The 25,553-nt window shown below is 52.7% G+C and overlaps 1 protein-coding gene across 7 annotated transcripts; it reads right to left on the bottom strand.

Annotated features, from left to right (window-relative positions):
- On the bottom strand, positions 1-23,392 carry MOB3C (MOB kinase activator 3C). Of its 7 annotated transcripts, XM_082052671.1 has the most exons (6): positions 19,967-20,008; positions 17,440-17,594; positions 16,475-16,574; positions 15,094-15,589; positions 5,203-5,405; positions 1-1,497 (listed from the first exon to the last, which is right to left on the bottom strand). In XM_082052671.1, the coding sequence occupies exons 4-6, from the start codon at positions 15,509-15,511 to the stop codon at positions 1,468-1,470; spliced, it is 651 nt and encodes a 216-aa protein (XP_081908797.1). In that variant the 5' UTR covers positions 15,512-15,589; positions 16,475-16,574; positions 17,440-17,594; positions 19,967-20,008; the 3' UTR covers positions 1-1,467. The 7 variants fall into 7 exon arrangements, with proteins under 7 accessions (XP_081908797.1, XP_081908798.1, XP_081908799.1 ...); XM_082052672.1 differs by lacking the exons at positions 17,440-17,594; positions 19,967-20,008 and adding an exon at positions 23,193-23,392; XM_082052673.1 differs by lacking the exons at positions 16,475-16,574; positions 17,440-17,594; positions 19,967-20,008 and adding exons at positions 16,334-16,447; positions 22,552-22,617.
- Positions 23,393-25,553: the final 2,161 nt, after the last annotated feature.

Genomic DNA, 25,553 nt, shown 5'->3' with positions numbered 1-25,553 from the left:
TTATTCACATTTATTTCATTAATAACAGAACAAAAATATTTGGACTTGCCTGATTATTTTACACAGAAAATCTTGGAATGATGTATGAGGTGGTTTTGTGTCCATTTTGCTCTGTTTTATTTCCATGTAAAAATATACATCTGGTACACAAGATTAAAAAAAATAGATTTTCACAACAAAATAAGTGCTTTGAGGACTAAAAATTCACTTGTGCACTTTCATGTTGGCCTAAGTATTTACGTTTTCTAGCCACATCCCCTCCCTACCCCAAAAATGGGCAAACCCCAGATTATAAATAACAGCTGTGTCTGGTATACAAAACTTTCCCAGAAAAAAAGGGCAGGAAACACAAACACAACGCTTCTGTGGCTCAGACAATCTGATTTTGACTCCCCAAAGACAGTAAAGAAAAATGGCTCAGGGAACTCAACACTAGTTATCGGGCATTGCAAACAGAAGGGGGAGAAATGATGAGATGTGACACCTTTCAGGGGAATAATGGTACAGACCAGGTAGCAACGGTGTGTTTTCAAACGGTTTGAGAAGGACTGGTCTTGCCTTTTTGGAAGAACAGGGCAGATTAGATGTCTCTTAAAACCCTTCTCCACCTGATTTACTGTGCTGTAGGGTTGGATCGTGGAAAAAGAACAATTTCTACAGCCGGAATGTGCTGATCTTGAGCCAAGACAATATATCAGGAAATGCTGACATGTTAAAAATGTTGTTTTCTCGCAACAGTTTCTTTCCACCACTGAGTGTTTGTGACTGTGCTGGTCACAAAAGTGGCTTGTTTCATTTCCTCTGTCACGGGGCCACTTTGCCATTAGTCCAAGCAGCGTTGGATGCACCTCAGAACATCACAAAGTCCCTTCTGCCAATCCCTTGGGGGAAAAATAGTCCCTTTGGTAAAGCACGAATCAGGGCAGAAGGGACACTCAGAGCTCATGGTTAAAAATGATACATCAGCACCCAACCACATGAAGGCAGCTGGGATCAATCGTCACCAGCTTTGCAGAGCTGATCTCAGATGGTATCACAAACCCGCTGCACGTGGGAATGGTAACAGCCATAACTCAGTAGCTGAGGTCACACCTGCTCACAGGGCAGAAATCACTGCTAAAACATTTGGACATTGGTGTAGCTGAGGACAAAACAAGAGGAAAGGCAGCTGAAGGGATGTCCTCAGACATGGGGTTGAGTCTTAGAAACCAGAGCGTGCAAAAGTCAACCAAACTTGCCTCATTCTCCAATAAGTCAATGGCTTTCTAAGACAAAATAAAAATCTGTGCAGAGATGCTTGGCAAGCTTGGGATTTGTCCCTGGCCTGAAGAGGCTCTTCTGCAGTGTTCATAGTTCATTGAGTTGAAATGCCCAGGGGGAGTCCTTGGGGAGAGGTTTCCCACCATAGGGTGTCTTGTCCCGTTGGACTCCGAATGAGCCAGCTGAGTTCACCTGCCAAAATTTGCTTCAGTGGCAAATCCGTTCCGTCATTTCTTTCTGCATTGGAAGGGGAGAGAAAAGAAAGAAACAGTAAGTGCGTAAGGCAGGTTTCAATAGAGGGACATGTCGGGCAGGTTGGTAGGTGTCCAAAACCAACCCAAGGAAGCGACCGTGGGAGTCTCAGTGAGCACTTCTCTATTTCCCATGGCAGCCCCCCCGGGAACTGCTCTGCCTCAGCAGCTCCTTCCTGGCACCCTCCTCAGGCTCTGCGGCACGAGGTTATTTTGGCATTAGGAACGCACCCGGCTTTTAGCTGGTGGAGGACGGTATTTGTCCTTGCCTTAAGGAGCTCCACTAATAACTTGCAAATGGTGTACGTTCCTGCGGTGAGGAAAGTCTGTGATTCTCGCTGGTTTCTCAGGTTCATGGCTTGTGAATCTGTGTGTGCCTGCAGACCCCACTACGCACCCCAGAGAATGATCTGCACATTAAAATGTACTCCCAGAATAGATCTGAAGTGGGACTGGTCTGCAGAGAAGGAAGGAAGGAACTCTGAAAAAAGGAGAACCAGGAAAGCAGGATGACCCTTGAGTAACCCTATAAAAGCCCCTTTAGTGATATAACCAAGGGGCACAGAAGCTGCAACTTGGTGCTGAAAGCTTTGGTTTTAAAATCCACCAAGGGGACAGTGGCAAAGAGAAGGTTTCTCTGTGGGAGTGACACGCAGAATCACTTGAGTGCAGAATACAGCCAGCAAATGAAAAGCTGGTGCTCTGCCACAAAATTGCGCTGCAAACGGGAAGCACTTGCAAACATCTTGGAAGCAGAAAGAAGAGGGGAGTGAGCAGGCTATGAACATCCTCTTGCAACAGCATCCAGCCCACCCCACTAGCACAGCACCACGCACAAAAGCAGCTTTGTAGAGGGTGGGTTGAGGCGGCCAGTGGATTGCCAAGCCGCCTGTGAGCTCCTTGGGCTGGCCACAAGTGTCCAAGATATTCATCATACCCTGGAAATCCCCGCAGCTCTGCCCTGGTACAGAACCAGCTGGATCTCTGCCAGCCCTGCTGCCCAGGACCATGACCTGCCCTTGGCAAGGAGACAAGTGCGTGGCTTCTCTCCGCCCCCACGTTTCTTGATTTGTTAAGAGAGTGAATCACTGCCTGTCACTAGTTCTGCCTGTACAGAGGAGCTGCCTCGTTCTCAGCTCAAGATTTGCTGCTAAGAAATCACTTCCCAAATAAGTTTGACAAAAGGGAAACTGAGGCAGCAAAGGGAGATTCGGCCAGTGGCAGGCTTAAAAACCAAGAACTTCTTCATCCCACAACTCCTGTAATTTTTCTAAGCTATATGGGCCTAACAGGACATTTTCTGGCTGGGGAGGTGCTGGTTTTTCTCTTTCTTCTTACTCCTGAATCTCACAAGTAGGGCTCCTCAGTAGAAAGCCCACATCTGGAAATCTCCAACCATAATATAGCATTCAAACCTGCTGTCCTGCTCCAGATGTGCTCCCTCCAGATGCTTGGTGGCCTCCCATAGTCACGTACAGGGAACAGGCACCTCTGCAGGCAGGAGTCTCCTCTGCCATGGGATTCATGTGGACTAACTCTGGCCATCTACATGCAAGGTTAGGACCATTGTCTGGGTTGGTGAGGCAGTAAAGAGAGACTGAACCTGTCAAGGAAACTTCATCTCATCCCTACTGAGAGATTATCGCTTTTCCACAAACCTTGAGAACTTGCAAAAACTTAACTCTGCAGTCTTAGACTGCCTAAAATAAAGGCAGATGCAATGCACCGTCTTTCCTTGCTTATGTGTCAAACCAGTTGAGAAATCCTTAAAACCAACTCGGAGCAGCTGCGGTGCAGCCCAGGGAGAACAGGAATGAGCAGAGCACGTCACTGGTGCTCTGCCCTGGGCTGGAGAGAGTAATCAACCACAGGAAAACAGACTGAGGTCAAGTGTAAAGTGCTGCAGAGGTCGGATGTTACTATTTGTGGATTCTCACAAGTGCTGCTGAAGCAAGGCCAGAACAGCATGAACACTGCACACCCCACAGCACAATGGACTGGAGCCACACCAGGTCCCGGGGCTCATTGGAAAGCCTCTGGGATGCACATGAAGAAACTTCCCATTATTGCTTTCCTTGCTTGCAGCAGAGAGCGATGCTGTTGGAAGCTCCTGGGTCAGTCCTAACCCATGAAACCTCCCTGGGGTAACAGAATGGCCAGAAGGACCACTTTCAGCATTTGAAAGTCATTCATAAGCTGCAGTAACTCGTCCCACCCTCCCCAGCTCGGCATTGCATCCAGGACAAGCTGTCCTCTGGTTGCAGGACACTCTCCTACACACCTACAGCAAGTCATCACCTAGGGGAAGGTTTCCAGGGTTTTTAGGTCTGCTTTAGGGCTTGGATGCCAGGCAATGGGCACACCAACAAATGAGACACAGCTTCCTTGTCGTTTAACCCTGGTTGCATCACACAGGAAAATCTGTTCATCTTAGATTCATCCAGACCCATAAATCATCTCCTGTTGCATGTGAGTCACTGGCATTGAAAGCCTACTTGGCAATGTCAGCCTCTGCTTTGGCTATTAGGTGCTAATAATTTACATTAGCAAGCATCAGTCAAAGGAGATGGCACCATTATGGGCTGTATATCAATGCTAAAGAAGTTTGTCGTGAGGAATGACGGTGAGGAAGACTAACAGAGGACAGAATGACACCGAGCTGCCATTTCTCTGGAGCTGAGGGCCATTGTGACAACATAGGTCACAATCAAACTCTCTACGATATAATTAATATAAATGCTGTTGTCATTCAAATCTCCCCTAATTAGATCATAACCTCTCCATCCCCCCAAATCATGATCAGGGTAGACAGGCAGCAAACTGAGATAAATTAAAGCAGATGAGGAGTAAAGTGCTAAGTGCTAAACAGGCAGCGATTTCTCTCTCTAGGATTAGACCCTCTCGGTCTCTCCTGTCTCTCCACTGCTGGATACGGCCTTTTCTGCAACCCCAGTATGGGGTTCCCTATTAAGTCTTCTCCCCATTACAACATGTTCTTCCTAGGTCAGACCAAACTCAGTGTTGCCTTGTGACACACTTGCTTCTCTTATAAGACTAAGTGCATTTTCTAGTTGATGTGCCTGGGCTGTCTGGCCTCTGCTTCCCCCCAGTCCTGCTCTTTTCAAGGACTCTCACTCTCTGCCTGGCTAATTGCTTCCCAGGGGAGGCTGCAGATAAACTTGGCGCTCTAGCGAGGCCTCTCCAGCTGTTGTCTGAAGCCGCGTGTCCTTTCGGGGCTTCCCTTCCCGCAGTCTCGTTGTAATTCACACCAGGATCTCAAGCAGAGACCTTAGTCCCCTCATAGGAAAACTCAAGACTGTAGAGACGAGACTCAGGCTAAAATCTGACCCCTGAAAACCATGTGGACACAACTGGCTGGAAACACTTTGATGTACAAATTGCATGAGAGCTACCAAGACTCTGTGTTAAGGATACTGAAGAGCAATTCATAGACATGGCAGCAGAGGCAAAGCTTAAGGGGGGTTTTCAAAGCGTAAAGGGTTTCCTCAGTGTTGCTGGGAAGTTCTGTCTGAGAGCACTGAGGCTGGTGGTTACAGGATAGGTGAGGTGGCTGAAAGAGCCCAGAGAGCTGCACTGCTCAGAGTTCAAACCCCCACCTGAATGTATGGTTGCTGTGTTCAGCCCACACCACTCTCAGCCCTTCACCTCCCCGTTCCCAGGGCATCCTTACCAAAGGCTCCAGCTCCCGGTGGTCAACGAGGCTGAACTCCTTGATGAAGTAGTAAAAGTGCTTGTAGCATGTGTTGACGTGAGCCTCAGCGCCCATGTTGATGATGCTGTCGAAGTGGTGGATGTAGACGTGGACAAAGACGCGGAAGAGGCGGGTGAGGATCTTAGTGCAAACTTGCTGGAACTGCTTGGGGAAGGGAATACCTGCAAAGCAAGAGCACGTTGGAAGCCATTTGAACATTTCTCACCCCCCCAAAAAAAATCAAAACCAAAACCAAAACAACAGATGGCATTTAAATGTCACTGTCAGGCTCAACAGGCAGCCGTGGATGATGAGGAAGGACTCCCTTAGCTAATGTCAAGAGTGACAGCTATGCTGGGCAATGTGCCATCTAGCTCTCCCCACCTATTTCCTCATTGCACAACCAGCAATTTCCCACAGACACAATCTGAGGATTTGGGGAGTTGCCCAAGGAGAGAAAAGTTCCCATCCAGTGGAGGAGGCCACATCTCTCCACATCTGTCTCTATCCGGAGCAACCTGGCAGAGGATCCTTCTGCCCCCTCTCCCTGTCTTTTCCCTACAAGCCTGTGCAGGCACAGCGTAGGTCAAATTGTATTTACCCAGGCGTGTGAACAAAACCAAACCTCCTTCCAGCAGAAAAGATACCTTCCCTAGTCCTCTGAATCAAAACCATGCTTCATACTGTTTTTCTTCCTCCACACACCCTCATGTGTCCCTTCTGATGCACCAACAGAAACAGGTGGGGTTTCTACCTATTCTTTCCTGATCCTCATTTCAAACAAATGTCTTATGAAAACAGAAAGAAAACCTCCCATCTTAATGACCCTTAGTTTGCAATTTCATTGCACCGGTATGATGCTCCCTCCTGCAATGTCCTCCCAGGTTGTCCATAAATGGGACTCAACCCACACTGCTCTGCACTTTTAGCCTCGTCCCACACAAGGATGCAATTTCATACTCTACATTTCCATCCTTGTCTAAATGTACTGCTGTCCCAGCGAAAATCTCAAAGGTGTGACACCGTGTCAGCAAGCTTGGGCTAAATCTCTAAAGGAAACATGGCTTTGAAACCCTGAACGTGTTTTTTGGAAGGAGGAAAATGAAACAACTGGAATTTGTTTTCCTGGAGTTTCTTCCTCTCCCCTGAGCAATTCAATGCAAATTTGCAAAGAACAAAATAAAACCCTCTCTTCCCACGGTTGTACCAGCCTCTCCCTTAGCTGCTTATTAATGCAGCACATAACCTCTTCAAAATCTTTCCAAACAATCTCTGCTCAACCATGGGCAGCTCACACATTTTGTACTCCGGAAAGCATCAGCAAATCTCTCAGCTAGAAAAAATTAAAAATGGTAATTTTATCTTTGAATCTTTCTCGTCAGCCTCGCTAGGCAATTAAACTGCTTTTCCCAAAGGCTCCTGGCAGTTCTGTCTCGCAGCAGCAGTGCTGTGCCCCTCTCCTCCGTGGGTGGCAAACGCACAGGATCTGTCCCTCCAGCATCACGGGCAGAGCCTGTTTTCCATGGCCAGGCTTTGGGGGGTGCTGGGCTCAGTATCACAGAACTCATAACAGAAAATGGTCTTTGTTCTAAACCAGTGTCACCCTCAGCCCAGCCCAGTCCCGCTTTGCTTTGTGCATCTGTCCCAGCTGGGGGTGCAGCAGGCAGGGCAGAGCTGTGCCCATGTCACGGGTTGACGTCCCGGCCACCACGTGGAGGAGGACACGGCTCAGCTCAGCACCACACGAACACAGAAAGGTGGTTTTGAGACGGATTCGTGGCTGCTGCTCAGCACCACCAGGATCCCGCTGCAGCCCCAGGGCTGATCCCGCAGCGGGGACCTTGGCACGACCCATGTCACTGCCAGCTCTAACAGATCCCGTCAGGACTTTCTGGGACAGGTGACCGTATCTGGCAAAGTACAACCAGGCTCTTCACAAACCAGCAGCTTAGAGATAGCACTGGAATTCTGCTTCTGCCCTTGCCTGCTGGTCTGACCAGGGGAGGAATCAGAGAGACCTCCAGGTTTCCCTGCAAGTCAGGAGGGACACGCTCCTTTATCAACAGCTTCATTTGAACTTTTCGCAATAAGTGAGACTTTGTTGAGCAAATAAAAGCCCTAATCACCCAGCTGAGGACTCAGACATGCTGCTAGGGTAGCCCCTGCAGACCAGCTTTGAAGAATGAGTCAAGAAATATTTCTTTTAATAAAGAAAAATTCACGATGGCGAGTAATTTCTGATGAGTGCACGTTGCCGGGCCCTGGCTGGGGAATACATGCTGTTCTGAACAGCCTGGCTCCCTGGAAGCAGAGGAGAGCCCTCGCTGCCAGAAACCCAGCGAGGTGCCAGCAGGCAGCCAGCGATGCATTTGTTCCTCCAGTTTGTCACCCATCCCGCGTGCCTAGGGTCCCTTGGGTCAAAGCAGGCAGCCAGGGAGCAATCAGACCTCACCAGCCCCCAGGAGTTTATCGCTAAGCTGAAACAATTGATAGCGAAGGAAAACAGCAAACCTCAACCCGGTCCTGAGCTGAGAGAGAAATAACATCAGGCAGTAAACAGCAGACCAAAAGCATGTCAGAATCCCAGGGCTGGTAGCATCTGTGGTCCAGATACAGCTGTCAGATGAGCTACCTCCAGAACTGGCAGATGGTGACAAATGGCTTTCCATCACTTTTTTCCCGATGTTAGCCAGAAATGAACTTGCCCTATAAATCAGTTGCCAGCAAGTCTTCATGGACATGCTGGCAGCTGAAAGACTTAGAGGGACAGACACTTTCAGCTACGACCTGGGTTTTCCAAAAGCACCTGTTGCATCAGGGAACAGAGATTTTGCGTAAATCTTGCAGCTCTTGGAAACTACGGGTGCTGTTGCCTGGAAAGATATCACCAAGCTGCCAGGACCTACAAGTACCCTCACTGTGCTTTCATGTGAACTCAGCAGCAGCTCCTGGGCTGCTCTTCTTTGTGTCCATCACAAGGTGTCAGTGTGTGGCCACCCCCTCCAGACATGGCCAAGCTGTAGTGGAGGCTGGTAGCCACCAATGGACTTCTACAGGTCACCCCTCAGCCTGCCATCTCACCATGCCAACCACCCACCGTGGTCCTTTGGGTCCAGAGGTCACTGGGGTCTGGCTCTGGATCCTTCTCACCGCATCACTCCTCTCACTCACACACATGCCCAGGGAGGGATGGGCAGCCCCAGAAGACGAGAACACAACCCTGCGCCATCGGGTCCCGTGTCCCCTCCCCGTGCTGCAGCCATGTCTGTGCCTCCTGTGCCAGGACCCCGCCATACAGGCTACAGATGCCCAACCGGACCGTGCATCTGGCACGGGGACCTGCGCCAGCCGATCAAAGTGTTTCCTCGTGGGAAGGAAGCGGGGCGGATATCTGATAAGCAGGTTGCCTCTGCCAGCAGCAGCCGGGCCTCGCTGCTGATCTCAAGTGACCTGGAAAGCAACCGCAGCAGCCCCAGCAGGCACTGGCCACACCAGTGAGGAACTGGAGAAACTCCCCATCCCCTCACCCGGAGCTGGAAGGAAAGGGCTCTCCAGTAAAAGCTGATCTGACCCACACAGGGAGAGCAGCAGAAAGATCTGTCATAAATACAGCTTGCCCTGGGTCACGGCTGCTGGCACAGCAGATGTCCAGCAGATGACACATGTGACACCCTCTCCAGCACACAAGGGGACACAGCAAGAGCAGCCTGTGCCTCCTCCTGCAGCTGGGCACAGCCCTGGGACAGGGATCTCAGCACTGGCCACGCATCCATCCTGCCCTTGCAGATATTTAGCTTTAAACTGAGCAGACAGGCTCCCATTTGTTCCCGCTGGAGCTGTCCTGGCTGCTGGGAGGGGTCCCAGCGGCAGCACGGGGGGATCATTGGGGCCCATCCCCCAGGTGTGTGGGGCAGGAGGCTGCTCCCAATGTGGCTCCCAGGTCCCTGCCAGGCTGGGCCAGGCAGAGCAGTGTCACAGCTGGTGGCAGAGAGACCCCATTAGTGGCCAATGTGCCAATAAGTGACACTTGGGAACGGGGCAGTGGTGGCGCTTGTTTGGGGGACCTTTTCCATCCCTGAGGTGGTACGCGCTGGCAGGAACCAGCAGGAGTAGCACCCTGGTGAGAGGAGGGGATGAGGCTGGTGGGACTGACTCTGCTGAGATGACCCATTAGCAGGAGTGTGGGAGGCCAGGAGAAAGTCAGGATGGAGCCCCAAGTTTTGACAAAACACACTGGCAGCCTGAGGTTCCTTGGGATGGCTTCACCCTCCGCAGCCCTACACACACAGCAACGCAGCAACACCGCCCCAGCATGTCCTACTGATGGTCCCAGCTGCCCCAAGGAGCAGCAGAACACCACAAAACCCATCGGGGCTGATTTAAAGGCATTGAAATTACCTTTGCATTTAAATCACTGGTGCTCACCGTCCAGCAACCCTGGAGGAAGCAGCAGCAAACAGAATCACAGAATCCCAGAATGTCAGGGGTTGGGAGGGCCCTGGAAAGCTCATCCAGTGCAATCCCCCCATGGAGCAGGAACACCCAGATGAGGTTACACAGGAAGGTGTCCAGGCGGGTTGGAATGTCTGCACAGAAGGAGACTCCACAACCCCCCTGGGCAGCCTGGGCCAGGCTCTGCCACCCTCACCAGGAACAAGTTTCTTCTCAAATTCAAGTGGAACCTCTTGTGTTCCAGTTTGAACCCATTACCCCTTGTCCTACCACTGGTTGTCACCGAGAAGAGCCTGGCTCCATCCTCCTGACACTCCCCCTTTCCATACTGATCCCCAGGAATGAGTCCCCCCTCAGTCTCCTCTTGTCCAGCTCCAGAGCCCCAGCTCCCTCAGCCTTTCCTCACACGGGAGATGCTCCACTCCCTGCAGCATCTTGGTGGCTGCGCTGGACTCTCTGCAGCAGTTCCCTGTCCTGCTGGAACTGAGGGGCCACAACTGGACACAATATTCCAGGTGTGGTCTCCCCAGGGCAGAGCAGAGGGGCAGGAGAACCTACCATCCAACCCCACCTCTGACTCTTCTTGCGTGATAGATGAAGAGGGGACCACAAGATGCCACGTGAGCTCGCTTGGATGCAGGGAAAAACATTTATACATAGGGTCAGCTGTTCTCCTCCACCCCTGATCTCAGGTGTGCGTTACCCAGACCAGATTGCTGGTTGCCAGGGGTATCGCCTGTCCCAGGGCAGAAAGGCAGCCTGACCCCAGGAGGAGCAGAGCACAGCAACCACCCCCAGCAGCAGGAAAGGGAGACCCTCACCCACGCTCCAAGCCAGGGCGAAAGCTGTAAGGACAGCAGGTACAATTTCACCCACTGCAAGGCAAGCGACGTGACTCACAGCCCTGAAACGAATCAGCACCTTCAGTTTATCTTGGATGTTTTGCTTGAAAACCCCGAGATGTGATTTAATGCTCCGAGAAGTCTGTTTTCTCCACTCTATTCTGATTGCTTCAAAACATAAGGAAACCATGTGGGACCACGTGTAAAAGGAAATGAAAATGAGAGGTAACAAAGTGCCTGTGCTTACAGTAAAGGACTGCGAATGGATCTTTCCTGCCATCTCTCCCGTCCCTAACCCTCGTGCTCCAGCCAATTTCATTTCTTCGTGATGAATCAGTACTGGGAAGCTATATTGCTTCTTGGCAATTGCATTTTTTCCTCTGCAAAAGCAGTAATTCAATGAACTATGTGATGAATTATTGTTGTTGTTATTATTTCTCAATTCCAATCTGGCCACAGTAGTGCTCGGTGATTCATTTTTTCCTAAAAATAAGTCTTTAAAGCCCCATTTAAAACTAACGGCGTGATGGCAGCTGCAAGCTGGTATGGTGTTAATTTTGGAAGAAAAGAGGGAAAAAATAAAAGACAAATCATGTAAAAAATAGCCAGCTGAGAAAACAGCAATAATTAGCTGAATTCTGAACATTTTTTCTCCTGTTGTTACGGGGAGAAAGTACTGGATGATTTCACACCAAGTTTTCTCTGGTTTTCATAATTGTTTTGGGACTCCGCTTGAATGGCAGAGCTCAAGGTTTGAAAAGCTTTCCAAGAACCGTTCCAAAATCTCCCGTGACTGATGCTCTTTAGAGCTTGGGGGATTGGACTAGATGATCTTCCGAGGTCCCTTCCAATCCCAAACATACTGTGATACTGTGATTTGGCAGAGAGCACGGGGCGTTTCTGGCGCTGGCTCTGGTCCAAGCCCTGCATCCACATTCATTTAATAACAGGGATGTTTCAGCATCCACAGCGGTGCTGGTGTGGGACAGCTGGTCTGGTGCAACCAGCAGCCTGATACTGGGCTGACCGGTGCAGACAGAGCCAAGTGACTGCCCAGGGCCCTGCAAACCCCATCCGCCCAGCAGCATCTCCCCAAAATGAGCCACCATGGGGCAGAAGGATTACCAGGAGGAGCTGATTTGTTCACGTGGCTCCTCACTGAAGTAATCTACAGATATAGTTTTACCAGCTGGTAAAAATACGCCTGTAGAATCATTCATCCTTCTTCCTGCATGGGAACAACGCTTATTCTCCATTTAAATGGATTTTTCAGGACAGCTACATTGGTTGGAAGAGTGGAAACAGGGCGCTAGCACATGCAAACTGATACAGATCATCTGGGAAAGCTGCTGCTGCTGTAGATTTATAGGGATCAGGCTGGCACAGCTCACCCCTTGCAGGGTTTTTTCTCATCTTGAGCAGCATAAAAACAGGTTTCCATGCCAGAGCAAGGATTATACAGCGAAGCCTTTAAGTGGGACTGAGCCCTGCGGGTGGATTTCCCTGGGGATGGGGAAGACACAGCATCTCCCCACGACCCTATTAAACCACGGCAGGGATTTTATACTGGTGCAAGCGTGCCATCCCAGGGCTGTGCTCCTGCCAGGTAACTCTGCTGTCTGCAGACACTGGGCTCCCTTGCTGCCGTTTTGGATGCCAGGTGCCCCTCCAGCATACGCTCTGCATCACACAGCTTGGCTAAACCAAGGGCGTTTGTCACCCGGGTCACTCTGCTCCTCTCACATCTCTGACACGTGCTGAAGGACCAGATGCTTTAGTGGCGCAAATCAGCCCAGCTCTGCTCCGGTCACTGGAGCTGTGCCCACCTATCCCAGCCAAAGACTGATGCAAAAGGACCTGGCGAGCTCACAAGCCAGTGAACCATCTCTGCTCATTTCCAGCTGTGCCTCTCACCCCAGGGCAAAGGATTTTCCCTCTCTGACCCATGAAATAACTCTCCTTTAGCTGTCGGGACAGCCATGAGTGAGCCCCGCTGAATCATGTGCTGCTTCAGGCTTTGTAGCTTTTTGGATGGAGAAGGATGCTGAGGTTAGCCTCAGGCAACGTTAGCAAGTTTGGGGAACACTTGCTGATTCTAAAAAAAAAAGAAAACAAACAGAAAAAGGCCTGTTTTGTCTGCGGTCAGGTGGCCTTAGCCAGGGAAATCTTGGTGCTGGGACAGTTTTATTGCACATGGCAAAGAAGGGCCAGGAAGGAAAGCTGAGATGCACAACACAGCTCATGAAACCCCTGCTGAGAGAGCTCAGCCGTGCTGGGGGACTCTCCGGTACCAGCAGGAGTGAAACAAACCTTCACGCTAAAACCCACCTCTGCTGCTAATATTGAAGAGCCTCGCTGCAACTGCAAAACATGACATTTATAATTTCCCCCCATCACGTCATCAGACTCCTTTCCCCTCCTTAGAACAGCTCACATCTCCCCTGTGTCCTCTCGGTGCCTTATTCCCCTTTTTCTGGGTCTTCCCCCAAGGGGATGGCTCTTTTGGGGGGATGCTGAGCATCTCTGTTTGCTCACCCTGGTCGCTGTCCCCGAGCCCCATGTCTGTCCCTACTGCACGGCCCCCATCATCCAGCACGGTGACGAGGACGGGGCCTGGCAGGAACAAGCGGATGTGACATTTCCCTTCACCCATACACCTCCATCTTCTGAAATGCCACAGCTGCCAAGTAATTACCCGGCGCACAAGGCAGGCGAGTGGAAGGCAGTTAATTGGGGACACGCTGATGACAAACTGCCACTGGCTCCCTCCTCCCCCACCACCCACAACAGCTTTTCATGCGCTTCGAAGTGCAATCTCAGGCGAAGTTCCCTTGTACATATGAGAGGCCAGAAGCACCAAGACACACGGACAAGGGGACTGAAGTCACTTGGGGACATGAAGGTGTCCCCCCACCCAGAAAGGGGCTTGGAAGAGGGACCCAGGAATGGCTTTGGAAGAGAAAAGAAGGGGCTTGCCCCACGACCGCCTGCAGTGTCTCACCCAGAACTGCCCCCACACCAGAATGAAAGGACAAGTGGAAACCTGAGGCACTAGGCATCCCTCCCTGTGTCTGGAGGGAGAAGTGCATGAAATGAAGTGAAAACCAGCAGAGCCACGACTGTACTTGGCTTTTGCACCTCCGAGGGGTCTAGGGAACCATAGGATAGTTTAGGTTGGAAGGGACCTTCAGAGGTCATCCCATCCAAGCCCCCAGCAATGAGCAGGATCACCCCACCCCAGAAAGCTGAAATTAAAGAGTATGGCACAACCAGTCCGTCCTCTTGCTTGCGGAGTTGTGACCCCTCTGAGCTTGCAAGGGCTGGAGACTTGAATGAAAAAAACACACAGCTAAGCATTGCAGCACAGCCAAATGGGGCTGTAACAATTAGTGGCAGCTAGTAATCCCACACAGACCATTTTCTTCAATGTTTCCCAGTGTATTAATGAAAATACTGCACCTAAGCTGCACTGATTTCATATGGCTCGGTCAGCTGTGCGGCTTGGGAAAACAGAAAAGGTCAAGCAGCCTTGCAAAGCCAGGCGTTCCCCCAAAAGCTCCTTAAATCCGCTGTTACTTTCAAGTAGTTTTGTGTTTCATCTGAAAAGCAATAGCTCTGAGGTACGACCTGCGGCTCCGCCAGCCCTTGAACTCAGCTCCAGCCCTTGAACTCATCTCCCCAAACTACAAGAACACAGCTAAGGAGAGGGCTAATATCAGCCCCAGCAGCTGCCAAGTGCTGCAGGGCAGCAGCGGAGGGGTTAGTTTGCAAGCTGTGTTGCCTTTGGCAGCTGCTGCAAGCTCTTGAGGCCAAATTTTTGAAGGGATGCATGGTACACGCTGGGGGCTGGCAGCTGGGAAGGCCAGATCCTGGGTCAGGCATCTCTGCTAAATAGCAAGATGTGATGTGTAATTAGGGCTGCGATGAACCAGCAGAGATGGAGAGCTGAGAAGCGGAGCAGCAGGGTGGAACAAGAGTTAGAGCTTTGGGAGCGTGAACCCACCTGGAGAACTAGAAAGAAATGGAATTGGTTGAAGAGGGAGAGGAGAGGAGAGGAGAGGAGAGGAGAGGAGAGGAGAGGAGAGGAGAGGAGAGGAGAGGAGAGGAGAGGAGAGGAGAGGAGAGGAGAGGAGAGGAGAGGAGAGGAGAGGAGAGGAGAGGAGAGGAGAGGAGAGGAGAGGAGAGGAGAGGAGAGGAGAGGAGAGGAGAGGAGAGGAGAGGAGAGGAGAGGAGAGGACACTGCGGCTGTGTGATGAACACCTCCAACCAACCTGCAGCTCAGCACAAAGGCCAAGGAAGCTGATGACCTACCAGCCCTCATTTCTCACAAGCACAGAATACTGTGAAGAATTCAAGCACAGAAAAGGAGAATATAGTTTTCCATGTCCCCGAGGAGCCGGATGAGAAATCCCAAGAACAATTTGCAGCAAGGGGGTGTGGGACAGACACTGAGGAGGAATCCACTATCCTTGGAATTGCGAAGTTCAGCAATACCAACCCTGAGGCACACCAGTGGCTTGGGAAAACGAACTGGTTACAATCCCAGCCTTCAGGTGAAGAACCAGAGCACACTCACCTATCCTGGTGGGGAAGATGTCCTCGTTGTTAATGAGCATCTCGATCCAGTCCATCAGCATACACATGTACTGCGGGGCCGACAGCTTGGTCGGCTTCTTATATTTGCTATCGTCCTGCCACCTGTACTCGTATTTGAGCCCTCCTGACATGATGGGGCAGCTTTTCTCCGTGCAATACTCCGACATGGTGCCGTAGATGAGGTTGATGCGGTTGAAGAAGTCCACCACGTGCACGGCGATCCAGTCGTTGATGCTCTCGCCGGGAGGCAGCTGCACCACCGCTTTCAGGTCCAGCCCGGACTTGAGGGAGGCCTGGGCTTTCTTGTACAGCTCGAAGCGCTGGGTGCCCGGCTCAAACTTCTTTCGAGGACGAAATGTTTTGTCTTTGTTGAAGACTTGCTTAAGACACAACGCCATCACGGGCAGGGCCAGCCAGGGTGAGGACAGAGGTTCTGCACAACGTGAAAACCAAGGGGTCTTCAGAGGTGAAGGTTTCTGGAAGGAAAAAAGAGAGATTTCGGTCTGCACACATGGGCACGCTTGCAGGGATGAGCTCGCACCAGGACGCTGGCTGGCCCCGCTGCTGCGGCAGCACACGGGGATGGAGATTTGGGGTGAGCTCCTGGCCCCTCCACACCCACCAAGGTGACCTGGAGCAGCTGCTGCCTCCTCCCACAGCAGCTCTGGGCACTGGTGAGGGTGAGCAGTGCCACACGTGTCCCATGCGGAGCTCGATGGCAGGCAGAGCGCTCGCCGGGCTCCAGCCAGCCTCCCACCTGCAGGGCTTTTATTAGTAACCGCTGCAATAAAGTGAGAGCCAAGATATCAGTGGAGCTCAGCAGCCGGGACAGTCCCAACCTGGTGGCCCTTTCCTCCCCCAACACAGGGGAACTGTCTCTTTCCCAGGGATTTCTCAGCACAAATAACCTGCAACCTTGCTGCGGCGGCTGGTGAGCGATGCCCTGGGGACCACGCTGTGACCACAGCCGACTGCTGGTTCACACAGATCAATAGGAAAAGCGGGGATTATTTTTGTTGTTCTGCCCCGTGTGTTTGTTCAAAAGAACAAAACCCACACGTGAAGAAGGGAAGCGGCAGAGCAGCACAGCAAGGTGACGTGCCAGATGCACACAATGCACACAGGAGCCGGCCGGGTGGCAGCCGACGCTCCGAGTGACTCGATGCTCCGGGTGACTCGGGTGACTCGGTCTGGAAGTCATTGCAAAATGCTGAGCTCACCCCTTCCTGCCCGAGCTCAGCAGCACAGACTAGGGCTGAAGGCTGCGGTATTTCCCTTCTTTTTCTTTTCCTCCCTGAAGCTCCAGTGGGAATCCCATGGCTGTTCCAGACAGGCTGAAATACAGTTGTGCATTTAGTTACCTGCGCTCATCACCAGTGGTGGTAACAAAACATCAAGTCCCCCTTGTGCTAAATGCTTTGATATGGTGTAGGGAAGAAAAAATCCTCCAACAGTCTCCTCCTGACAAGCGGAGATGCAGAAAGAGTTAAAAAAAGAACAGAAAAAGGAGATTCATGGAAAGGGGAAGTGACTTACCCAAAGTCACGAGCAGGAGGGAATGGTGCCCAAGCAAAACTTGGATGCAGGTTCATCATTAAAAAGACAGCTGTTAGCCAAAAGCTTGCTATATAAACTCTGTTTTCTAAACTTAGTCCTGAGTCACAAGCAGATGCTATTTTGCCCAGCAGAGACCATCTAAACATCTTGCAAGAGAATCCCTGTGCATCCCTGAGAGCATCCATGGGAGGCAGCAGGACCTAGTGATCACCCCAAACACCCACAGGATCCCCTGTGGGGATTTTTACACCACAGCCAGCACGAATCTGCAAGGGGAAAGCCCGTGGTGTGGGTGCAAACCCTGGCACGGGTGCAAACCCCAGCACGGGTGTTGTTAGTGCTCTTACTTTCCCAAGGCAGGAGCGTTGCTTTGCCACCTTTGCATAGCTCACGGCATAGTGGTACCAGAACCAGCTGTGCTCTGCTTTACTGAAGTACAACCAGACCTGAAACTGTAAGTTTTTAGGTGCTTTTTGCCCCATGGAGGGGGTCACAGCCACCGCACAATGTTATGCAGTATGACTTTAACACCGGGTATCTGCAAACCTTCCCCAGCTCATATGGCTGGGTGGAATTTCAATGCCTCCAGCCCTGGTGTCCTCATTTATTGCTGAAGGGCAATGACTAGGGGATGCTTTTGGATGCTCTTTCCTCCCCTGCCCCAAGCTCTGGTCGTGTCAAAAAGCGTGTTGCCCACCTCAAAAATGAAATCACAAGCTCTCCAAAGTGGCAGCGGATGGGGGAAGCGGCACCGTGTCTTGGCTCCTACCTGTCCTGAGGGGAAGGATCTCTGGTACGGCAGCCCCAAGGGAGCCCAGCGGGGGCCAGGGCTCTGTGGGCACAGCAAAGCTGCTAAGAAAAGCGCTTCTCCAGGGCTTCCCGCTCAGCGGCACGTATTCAAGGCACATCCTGTTGATATCGCCTCTAAAAAAAGCCTGCCAGGGAGCCTGCTAATGCATAACAGTTTCTGGACCAGTTTCTAAAACATGCACGCACACATATATACTGTGCCCATATATACTGTTGATGTTATCTTCACGCTACAACAGAAAAATACAGGGAATAGCATCTTGCTAGTGACAGATCTATTCCACCATCAGTATGTAATCCATACCGGTATGCGCAGAAAGCACAGCGGTACAGAGATTCTTGGATAAAACGCTCAACAGGCTTTCGCTCAGGCAGTCATGTCCAGTTTTCAAAGGTAATTTTGCCATGTTTGGAAACCAGACTGGCCCAAAGTCCCTCCTGAAATGTTACACTGTGCAAGGAGACATTTAACAATCACCAGATCTGATGCAAGCAGTTCAGCTGATTAAAAATTAGAAGTGGTTATCAGTCGCTGGGGCAAGTCTTGATTTACAAAGTGAAAAAGTCAAGACAGTGCCTCTCCTTGCTATGTTTATGCAACAGGTTGGCAATTCTATCTAATTACCTACTTTTACTAAAAAAAAAGCACATGAGGTGGTTGCAGGTCCTTTGGGTCTGGAAGGAGCAATGTAGGGGAAAGGGACCTGGGGGTCCTGGGGACAGCAGGGTGACCATGAGCCAGCACTGGGCCCTTGTGGCCAGGAAGCCAATGGTACCTGGGGTGGGTTAGAAGGGGGTGGTCAGTAGGTCAGAGAGGTTCTCCTGCCCCTCTGCTCTGCCCTGGGGAGACCACACCTGGAATCTTGTGTCCAGTTGTGGCCCCTCAGTTCCAGCAGGACAGGGAACTGCTGGAGAGAGTCCAGCGCAGCCACCAAGATGCTGAGGGGAGTGGAGCATCTCCCGTGTGAGGAAAGGCTGTGTTCCAGGGTGATGAGAAGCCACCCTGGCAGACGATATCCCCTCCAACACATCACTTGCAGGCCATCAGCTGATTTCACAATCTGAGGGGGTTCCCGTGTTCCTGTGCCTCACGTGGAAAGTCCTCTGCAAATATTGAACCACTCACTGGGAAATAAACTCTGCATCTCATCTTGCGAAGCCATCCCACTGCCCCGTGACGCATCCCACAGCTGCATCTCTGCATCATCCACATCTACATCTCTGTGTTACCCCGCAAGCTGCACTCACTCATCAGGCAGGTGGGAATGTGATTCTTGCTTCAGTACCATCCAAACAAAACACCAGTTTTTTTAAAAGAAAAAGGAGCAACAAACCTGGTAAACATCTGCCAGGTGTTTTCTACCTGTTTCTAATGAGGTTCCCAGGAAGGGAGGCAGCAAAACCCATTGCTGTGCAAGTGCTGGGAGCAGACATGTCCTTGGAGCCCGCGGGATGCTGACACAGCACCGCAGCCTCTGTGCTCCCAGGCAATGGTACATACCAGGGTAACATGAGCGGTTCCTTTCAGGGCCCTCACCAGCATCACAACCAAGCTACCGAGTCATTAAAAGGCCTTGTGAATCTTTACTGGAGAAAAATGTTCTCCAGAAATTAAATTTAACACAAAGCCAAAAACACATCCTGGGATTTATGGCCCAAAGCAGCAGGGATAGGAGTCAGGCCAAAAAACAGATTTGTTCTCCAACTTGCTCCAAAGCTTCCACTGCCCAGAGAGATGGATGTGCAGGGAATTACGTGAGCGATGTAGGGAGGGAGCTGCACAGAGGCCACGACCGCAGCTTTAAATACCAGCTATAGCCCTTGCAGCTGGGGCACTGAGATGGGATGTACCCGGTCAGAGTGAACAGTCCCTGCAGAGTCACCCATGCCTCAGTTTCCCCTCAGGCAGGGACCCAGCACCCACCCGCACTTTCAGGGCAGAAAGGCAGAGTCCTTTGGGAACGGACCCAGATGCACCCTGAGTTTAAGTGGCATCACCTGCAAATGCAAGATCAGATTTTCCCAATATTCACTTTCATGCATCCAACTCGGCCAGTGCTCTTCCATCACTGACCAGGTATTTGGGACAGGTCCAAGAAAAGAGACAGAAAATGGGAGACCTTCCAAGGCTTAGCTGTGGCTCGGTGTTCAACAGCGCCTGATGTTGGAGGCTGTCATGTTCCTGGAAATCAGACCATGGTCCAGTGGGGCTTTGGGTGGGACAGGAGATCTGTCCAAGTCCAAATCGCCTCTCACGCTGCCCATTTTAGGAAATCCGAAGGGTGAGCTGCCATTCAGCAAGCTTAGACAGCAGCTTCCTACGACATGACCGTACACATCCCGCTGCCTGCAGGTCTCTGCCTTCGCTTCCCACGTGCAAAATCAAAGCTTCCCCAAGAGGAGCCTTGGAAAGGGCTGCAACCCCCCCGGCACCCCGGGGGCTCACACGTCCCCTTCCGCAGCATCTGCAAACCCCAAAACCAAACCTTGTCCTGCTCCCAGGAGCAGACAGGGTGGCTGTGGGGCCGGAGACCTTCCCTGCTGTCACCCTGTGTCCCCCCCATGATCAGAGGAGAATGAGCGAAGCTGCCGGGTAGAAAGAGGCCACTGCTTCCCGTGGGACGTCCACGCCATGGCATGCTCGGTGCTCAGCCCCATCCACACACCCAAAATAGCCTCGGCTGTGCTGGCTTCAAACCCAGCTGAACGGCCACAAACCCCTGTCCAGGGCTGCGAAGGCTGCTGGCTTCAGTCCCACTCCTGCTTTTGCTGGCGGCAGCAGAAGCGAAACTCAGTTGGGTTTAGCGAGAGCTAAAGGAGCGCAGAGTTAAGCTTTGCAAGGGCAAGGCTGGGCCGCTGTTGGGGATGTAGCAGGCAGAGACACGTGAAAAACTGATTTCCTAGATTGCTGGCAGGTCCAGAGATGAAAGGAAATGAACTGGATGGGGGGGATGTTAGTTCAGGGTCAAACTAAGCCGCTAATTTCAGATTTGAGAGTTGTTTTGTTTTTTTTTTTACTTAAGCTTTTTTCTTTCTTTTTTTATCATTTGGAAACCACAGAGGAACGCAGCAAGGCGAAGGCTTTTTGTAAATTAAAAACGACTCTGAAAGGTCTGCTTAGAAACTGGCAAAACAGAAGGAGAAAGCAGGCTGAGGGGCAGGAGGGGGCTTCCTTCCCCGGGCCTGCAGGCGCAAGGCAACGTCACCAACCAAAACCACTAGTTTGACCCCAAATATACTTTAGTCGTCACCCAACAGGAAGGATCAGTCCAACACATTGCCAGTCTCCAGAGTGATGGACATCAGGGACAGTCCCACATTCCCTGCCTCAGTTTCCCCAACTTCAAAACTCCTGTCCATGCCCAGGCAGCCTTTATATTAATATTTAGGACTGCAAAAGCAAAGGCTTCAAGGAGAAAAGTGCTTTACAGGTGTTCCCGGGAGGCATTAATGATGGTGGAGGGTAAGGAGAGGGGAAGGCTCCGACACCAGCAGCTCCAGTGCCGAGCACATCCCCTCTGGATCCTGCCCGAGACAGTTACACACTCGCACAAGCATCTCACTGGAAACCACAAGCAGCCGCTTTAGCAGCAGGTTCCAGCCCATGCAACAGCCGTGAAGCAGAACCAGCGCTACGACACCATGGGCAACCCGCAGGGGGACTCCTGCTTTGGGACGGGGCCATGGGGGGAGAGCGCAGACCCACGCTGCTCCAGGCTCCGCAGAGCAAAGCAGAGGTCGAACACCATCGATTCTGCACATCCATCCCCCTTGGGCTTCCCCAGGGGGATCTTGCCTTCGGCCACCCAGATATCTACTTCTGCTTCTCTGCTTTAGGGGATTCCCTTCTCCGCACCACAGGCAGGGTAGAAATCACATCCTGCCCCATCCCCAGCGGAGAAGCAGGGCAGGGACCTCAGCCACCCTCTGCCAGAGCCCCAGAACAGCCAGCCAGCCTCCAGATGGGCAGCCAGAGCAGCAACCAGCTGGCCCCAGGGCTTGGCTGGCTTTTCACCACTCTAGGAAGTGTTACCGTCTGGCTGCTGACTCAACAGCACTGTCTCTGATCTTCCCTTCAAATCCCAGAGAAATTCTGTTGCAAAGTCTGGACTTCAACCTGTCCAAGAACATCTTCGCAAACCAGGCTTGTTCTTGCTGGATTTGGAAGTGCATCACAAGTGCCCCAAATGCCAAAAGCTGCCTCTCCCAAGCATCCCTTGCCACCCCATCCCCAATCTAGCCAGGGGCTGAGGGCATACAGGGGTCCTAGAAAGGGGAATGTATCCCCTTTTTTCCAGCCTTCACAACAGCCACGTGTGGTTTTCATCATCTAAGGAAAGGGGGTTTGCAGACGGAGGATGCTGGGGAGCACAGTGTTGGGGCGCTGGCCCCGCTTCCTCTGTGCTTCCTGCTGGAGCCAAGCCCCAGCTGGGCTGTCCGTGAGAAACGGGGTTATTGGCTGCCTATCCCAAATATAACCCAAACGATGGAAAATTCCAGGAAACGAGCCAAGACAAGACGCCGGGAGGGGGATCAAGGCCCAACACGTGGGCTGGGGGAGCTACAGAGAAGCCCTGGGCTCTCAGTGGCATCTCCTTGCTGCTGAATCTTCCTTGTGCAAACCCACAAGAGATGGGAGCATCCTCCGAGGCAGCACTCAAGCACGTGTCTCTAGAGCAGCAGCAGAATGGAGCCCCCCATGCCCCAGCTATGGGGGCAGCTGTCCGGGAAGGCACCCTGGTGCTTCCCCGGCTCGCCTGGTGCTCAGAAATCCCCAGCTCATGCAAAATGGACCAAGCAGGGGTCCAGGAACTGGACTGCACACACCTTGGCTTGCCCCCCCAACCCAGACCCACTGTCCCGTCTCTGTCCCACCGCTTGTTGTGCCTCCCTGCCATGCCACCAGCAAAGCAGCAGCTCCCTGGGGACCACAGCCTGGCCCAAAGGCTCTGAGGTTTTCCCCAAGTCACCCAAGATGCCACCAAGCGGAAAAGCAAAGCCCCATCTCTCCAGATTGGAGGCAGCATATCCAGTTCATTTAGGGGTGATTCCCATGGGGGGCTGAAGGTACCTCATTCCTAGAGGCTGAGACCTTGCTGCTGCTGCCAGTGATTTGCTGGGAGCCCTGCGAAGAGTTGTCCAATGGCTTCCACAGCACCCAACCGCTCGGGTTCAGTCCCAAGGGTGATTACTCCACCATCAGCGCCGTAATCCCCAACACCGAGCGCTCTGGGCCCGCAAGCTCGGCAAAGAAGACGAGAGGAGCCAAACCAGCTGCTGAAAACCCATCTCCACCGCTCGCTCCCACCCAGTTCCCCCGCCCACAACTTTCCACCCTCCCTCCGACACCGGCAAAGCCGCTGCCGGGACCGTCCCACCCGGGAAACGGGTGTCTGCCCACCCTGCGTGGGGCTGCCAGTCCCCCTTTCCCTTCACCTCCGCACCCCCGGCCATCTGCACTAATCAGCAGCAGCAGTCCCGGACCTTCCCGCATCCCTAAAAGGGGCTCCTCGGTATTTACACACTGGCAGCAGAGCAGACACACGCCGGAGGAAGGGGAAGAGCCTTGTGCAAGCGTCCAGAGCCCGGCCGGGTGACGGAATGCTCCTTCCCAGGCTGACCCCCGCCAGGTCTTGCCCAACCCGCGCTTAAAATCACCCTAAGAGCACCCTCGGGGGTGCAGCACTGGCTGTTTCCACCCCCAGGACTCACCTCGTCCCCCGGCACAGCCGCCTTTCTTCCAGCCCCAAATTCCTCCGCTGCACTTTATGCTCTTACTGAGGAACAAAAGTAAAAGCGAGTAAGAAGGAAAAAGCCCGAGCCCGGCTGCCCGCCGGGACTGCCCGCAGCGCGGGGGCGGCCGCGCAGGGACCGCGGCAGCGCAGGGACCGCGGCCGCGCTGCGGCGCTCGCCGGGCTTTCCGTGCAGAAACCCGGGGCCGAGGGTTTTTCTCCGGCCGGTGATGTCACATCCTGACCCCGCCGGCTGTCCCGGGAAAAGCCGCCGGGAATCCGTTCTGCCAGCCCCCACGGCCACGAGTGGGCACCCACGCACCATTCCTGGATGCTGAGCTCCTTTTTGGCACGGGGTCCCACGCTGCTGGCTGGCTCCGGGCTTTCACGGGACAGCAGCGCGCTGGGGGGAAGGAGGTGAAACCCTGCAGTATCTCCCCCGCCCCATCTTCTGCACGGCCTCTCTCCCCTCCCCGCTCTGCATGCACACCAAAATCAGCCGGGGGCTCCAGCGCCAGGCCAAGCTGGACACCATCCAAAACAGAGAAGCCAGAGAAAGGGGAAAGAAAACAGCAGAAAAAAGAAAACCCAACCAACCAACCCAAAACTTTCACTGCGCAGAGCAGACTTACTGTCTGTTGCTCTCGTAGGTGGGGTGAGTTCTGAAGCACGTTGCGGTATTTAAATACCGCTCGGTGAAAGGAAGCCTGTGCCAGCACGCTCAGCGCCGAGAGGAGCCGCCAGCCAGCGTGGGATGGCTCGGCACAGCCTGGGACGCTGCTTTGGGGTCAGCATGCCCCGGGTGGCCGTGTCGAACTGGTGCTGCACCCCACATGTGAGGTTTAGGGGTGCTGTGGCAAGGTGGGAGGCAGCAGCACGGACCTGGTGCTCACAGTCGCATCTTTTTGCCAGGGGAGCAGCCGCGGTGAGATGAGATGAGATGAGATGCAAGCATTGCTGGAAACATCTGCAAATAGTTTGGCACTGGGACAGTTCTACTGAGGGAAACATTTCTAGGCTTTGCTTAAATGTGTGTTAAACTCAGGTTCAGCCAAGCGTTTGCAGGTGATGGGGCGAGGTGGTGGGTGAAGAGCAGCAGCAGTGTGAGAAAGGAAACCACAAAGCCAGCAGGATCCGGCTGCCGGGTAGGTCTGCACAAAGCAGGAGGGTTTAGGATGAGGGTTTGCCTCCCTGAGCCCCACCTGGCTTCCCCGCTGCTGGGTTTACCTTCTGACCACAGGCAGACTGTGCATCCAGTAGGACAGATCTCTGCAGGACATAGACTCCTTCCTCTGTAAAGGGGCTTCTCGGCTCCAGGCGATGCCAGGGTTTGTCCTTGAGCCACAATGTTCAGAGACAGTCCTTAAAAATAAAGTTACCTGCCCAGTGATGTGAAACATCCTCTATTTTCCAGCAGCATCCCGGAGCAGGTGGACAGGAGGGAGCTCAGCATGGGCCATACAAGGTGTCTGCTCTCCTTGTGCTGGTGTAGATGCAACACAAATGATTTGTCACCTGCAGCAGCATCTTATTAGGAGCAAATAAGACCTTGGAGAACCACAGCAGCTTTTGGGCAGAGCCAGAGGGAATCAGGGCTCTGGCAGCACTGAACGTTGGCTGACAGGGTCTTGCACACCCCAGCAGCCCCCTTGCTTTCCTACTGTCCCCTTTAGGGACACAGCTGAAGGGCAGGTCATGGGCCAGGTGACGGGAGAAGGATGCACTGAGGACACGCAGATTCGCATGTGCTTGGCGCCCATTGCAGTGTGAGATGGCTGAGATGCCTCACACCTGCAGCACATTTCTGCGGAAAAGGTAAAACCTGGAGGCAAAGCAGCCTGCACCTCAGCTCCTGGGGCAGGAGTGATGCACAAGCTGATGGATTTGTCTGTCCAGCCTCTTCCCATCATGATCATCAGCTAATTCCATCCAACAGCCATGACCCCAAAGCTCAGCTATGTGTGTGCATCGTCCTCCCCAGCACCCACAGGATGGTTGATGGAGGAAAAGCCTTTTCCACATCAGCCTGGCCCCGCTCCTGAGCAAATCTCTCACCATCATTGCAGATCATCTCAGGCTGAAGTAACACCCCTAAACTCAGGATCTGGCCCAGGGAGAACCAAAGGCTCCCCCTGGCCACCGACAAAAATAAACTGGACATACAGATCCATGGAGGAGCACCCACAAATACTGAAGGAGCTGTACGATGTCACTGCAAGGTTCACAGGCAGCAAAGCAGCTGTCCCCCGCCTCAGGGACACGGCCAGCACCAGTGTCCACGCTCATCCCTGAGGGATGCAGGAAACAAAGAAACGGCCTCGGACCTTGTGGGTGGGAGGCA

This window comes from Streptopelia decaocto (genome assembly GCF_964273445.1).
Source record: "Streptopelia decaocto genome assembly, chromosome: 5".
NCBI lineage: Eukaryota > Metazoa > Chordata > Aves > Columbiformes > Columbidae > Streptopelia > Streptopelia decaocto.
Note: the sequence above shows the minus strand (reverse complement) of the source record. Positions and strands in the feature narration are given on the sequence as shown.

What these genes read in the sequence shown, in the direction of transcription:
- MOB3C (XM_082052672.1), bottom strand. Translation starts at nt 15,511, where the DNA reads ATGGCGTTGTGTCTTAAGCAAGTCTTCAACAAAGACAAAACATTTCGT. An exon ending in CATCTTCCCCACCAGGATAG is followed by an intron (nt 5,406 to 15,093) that starts GTGAGTGTGCTC and finishes CTTGCTTTGCAG; the next exon opens with GTATTCCCTTCCCCAAGCAG. An exon ending in ACCGGGAGCTGGAGCCTTTG is followed by an intron (nt 1,498 to 5,202) that starts GTAAGGATGCCC and finishes CTTCCAATGCAG; the next exon opens with AAAGAAATGACGGAACGGAT.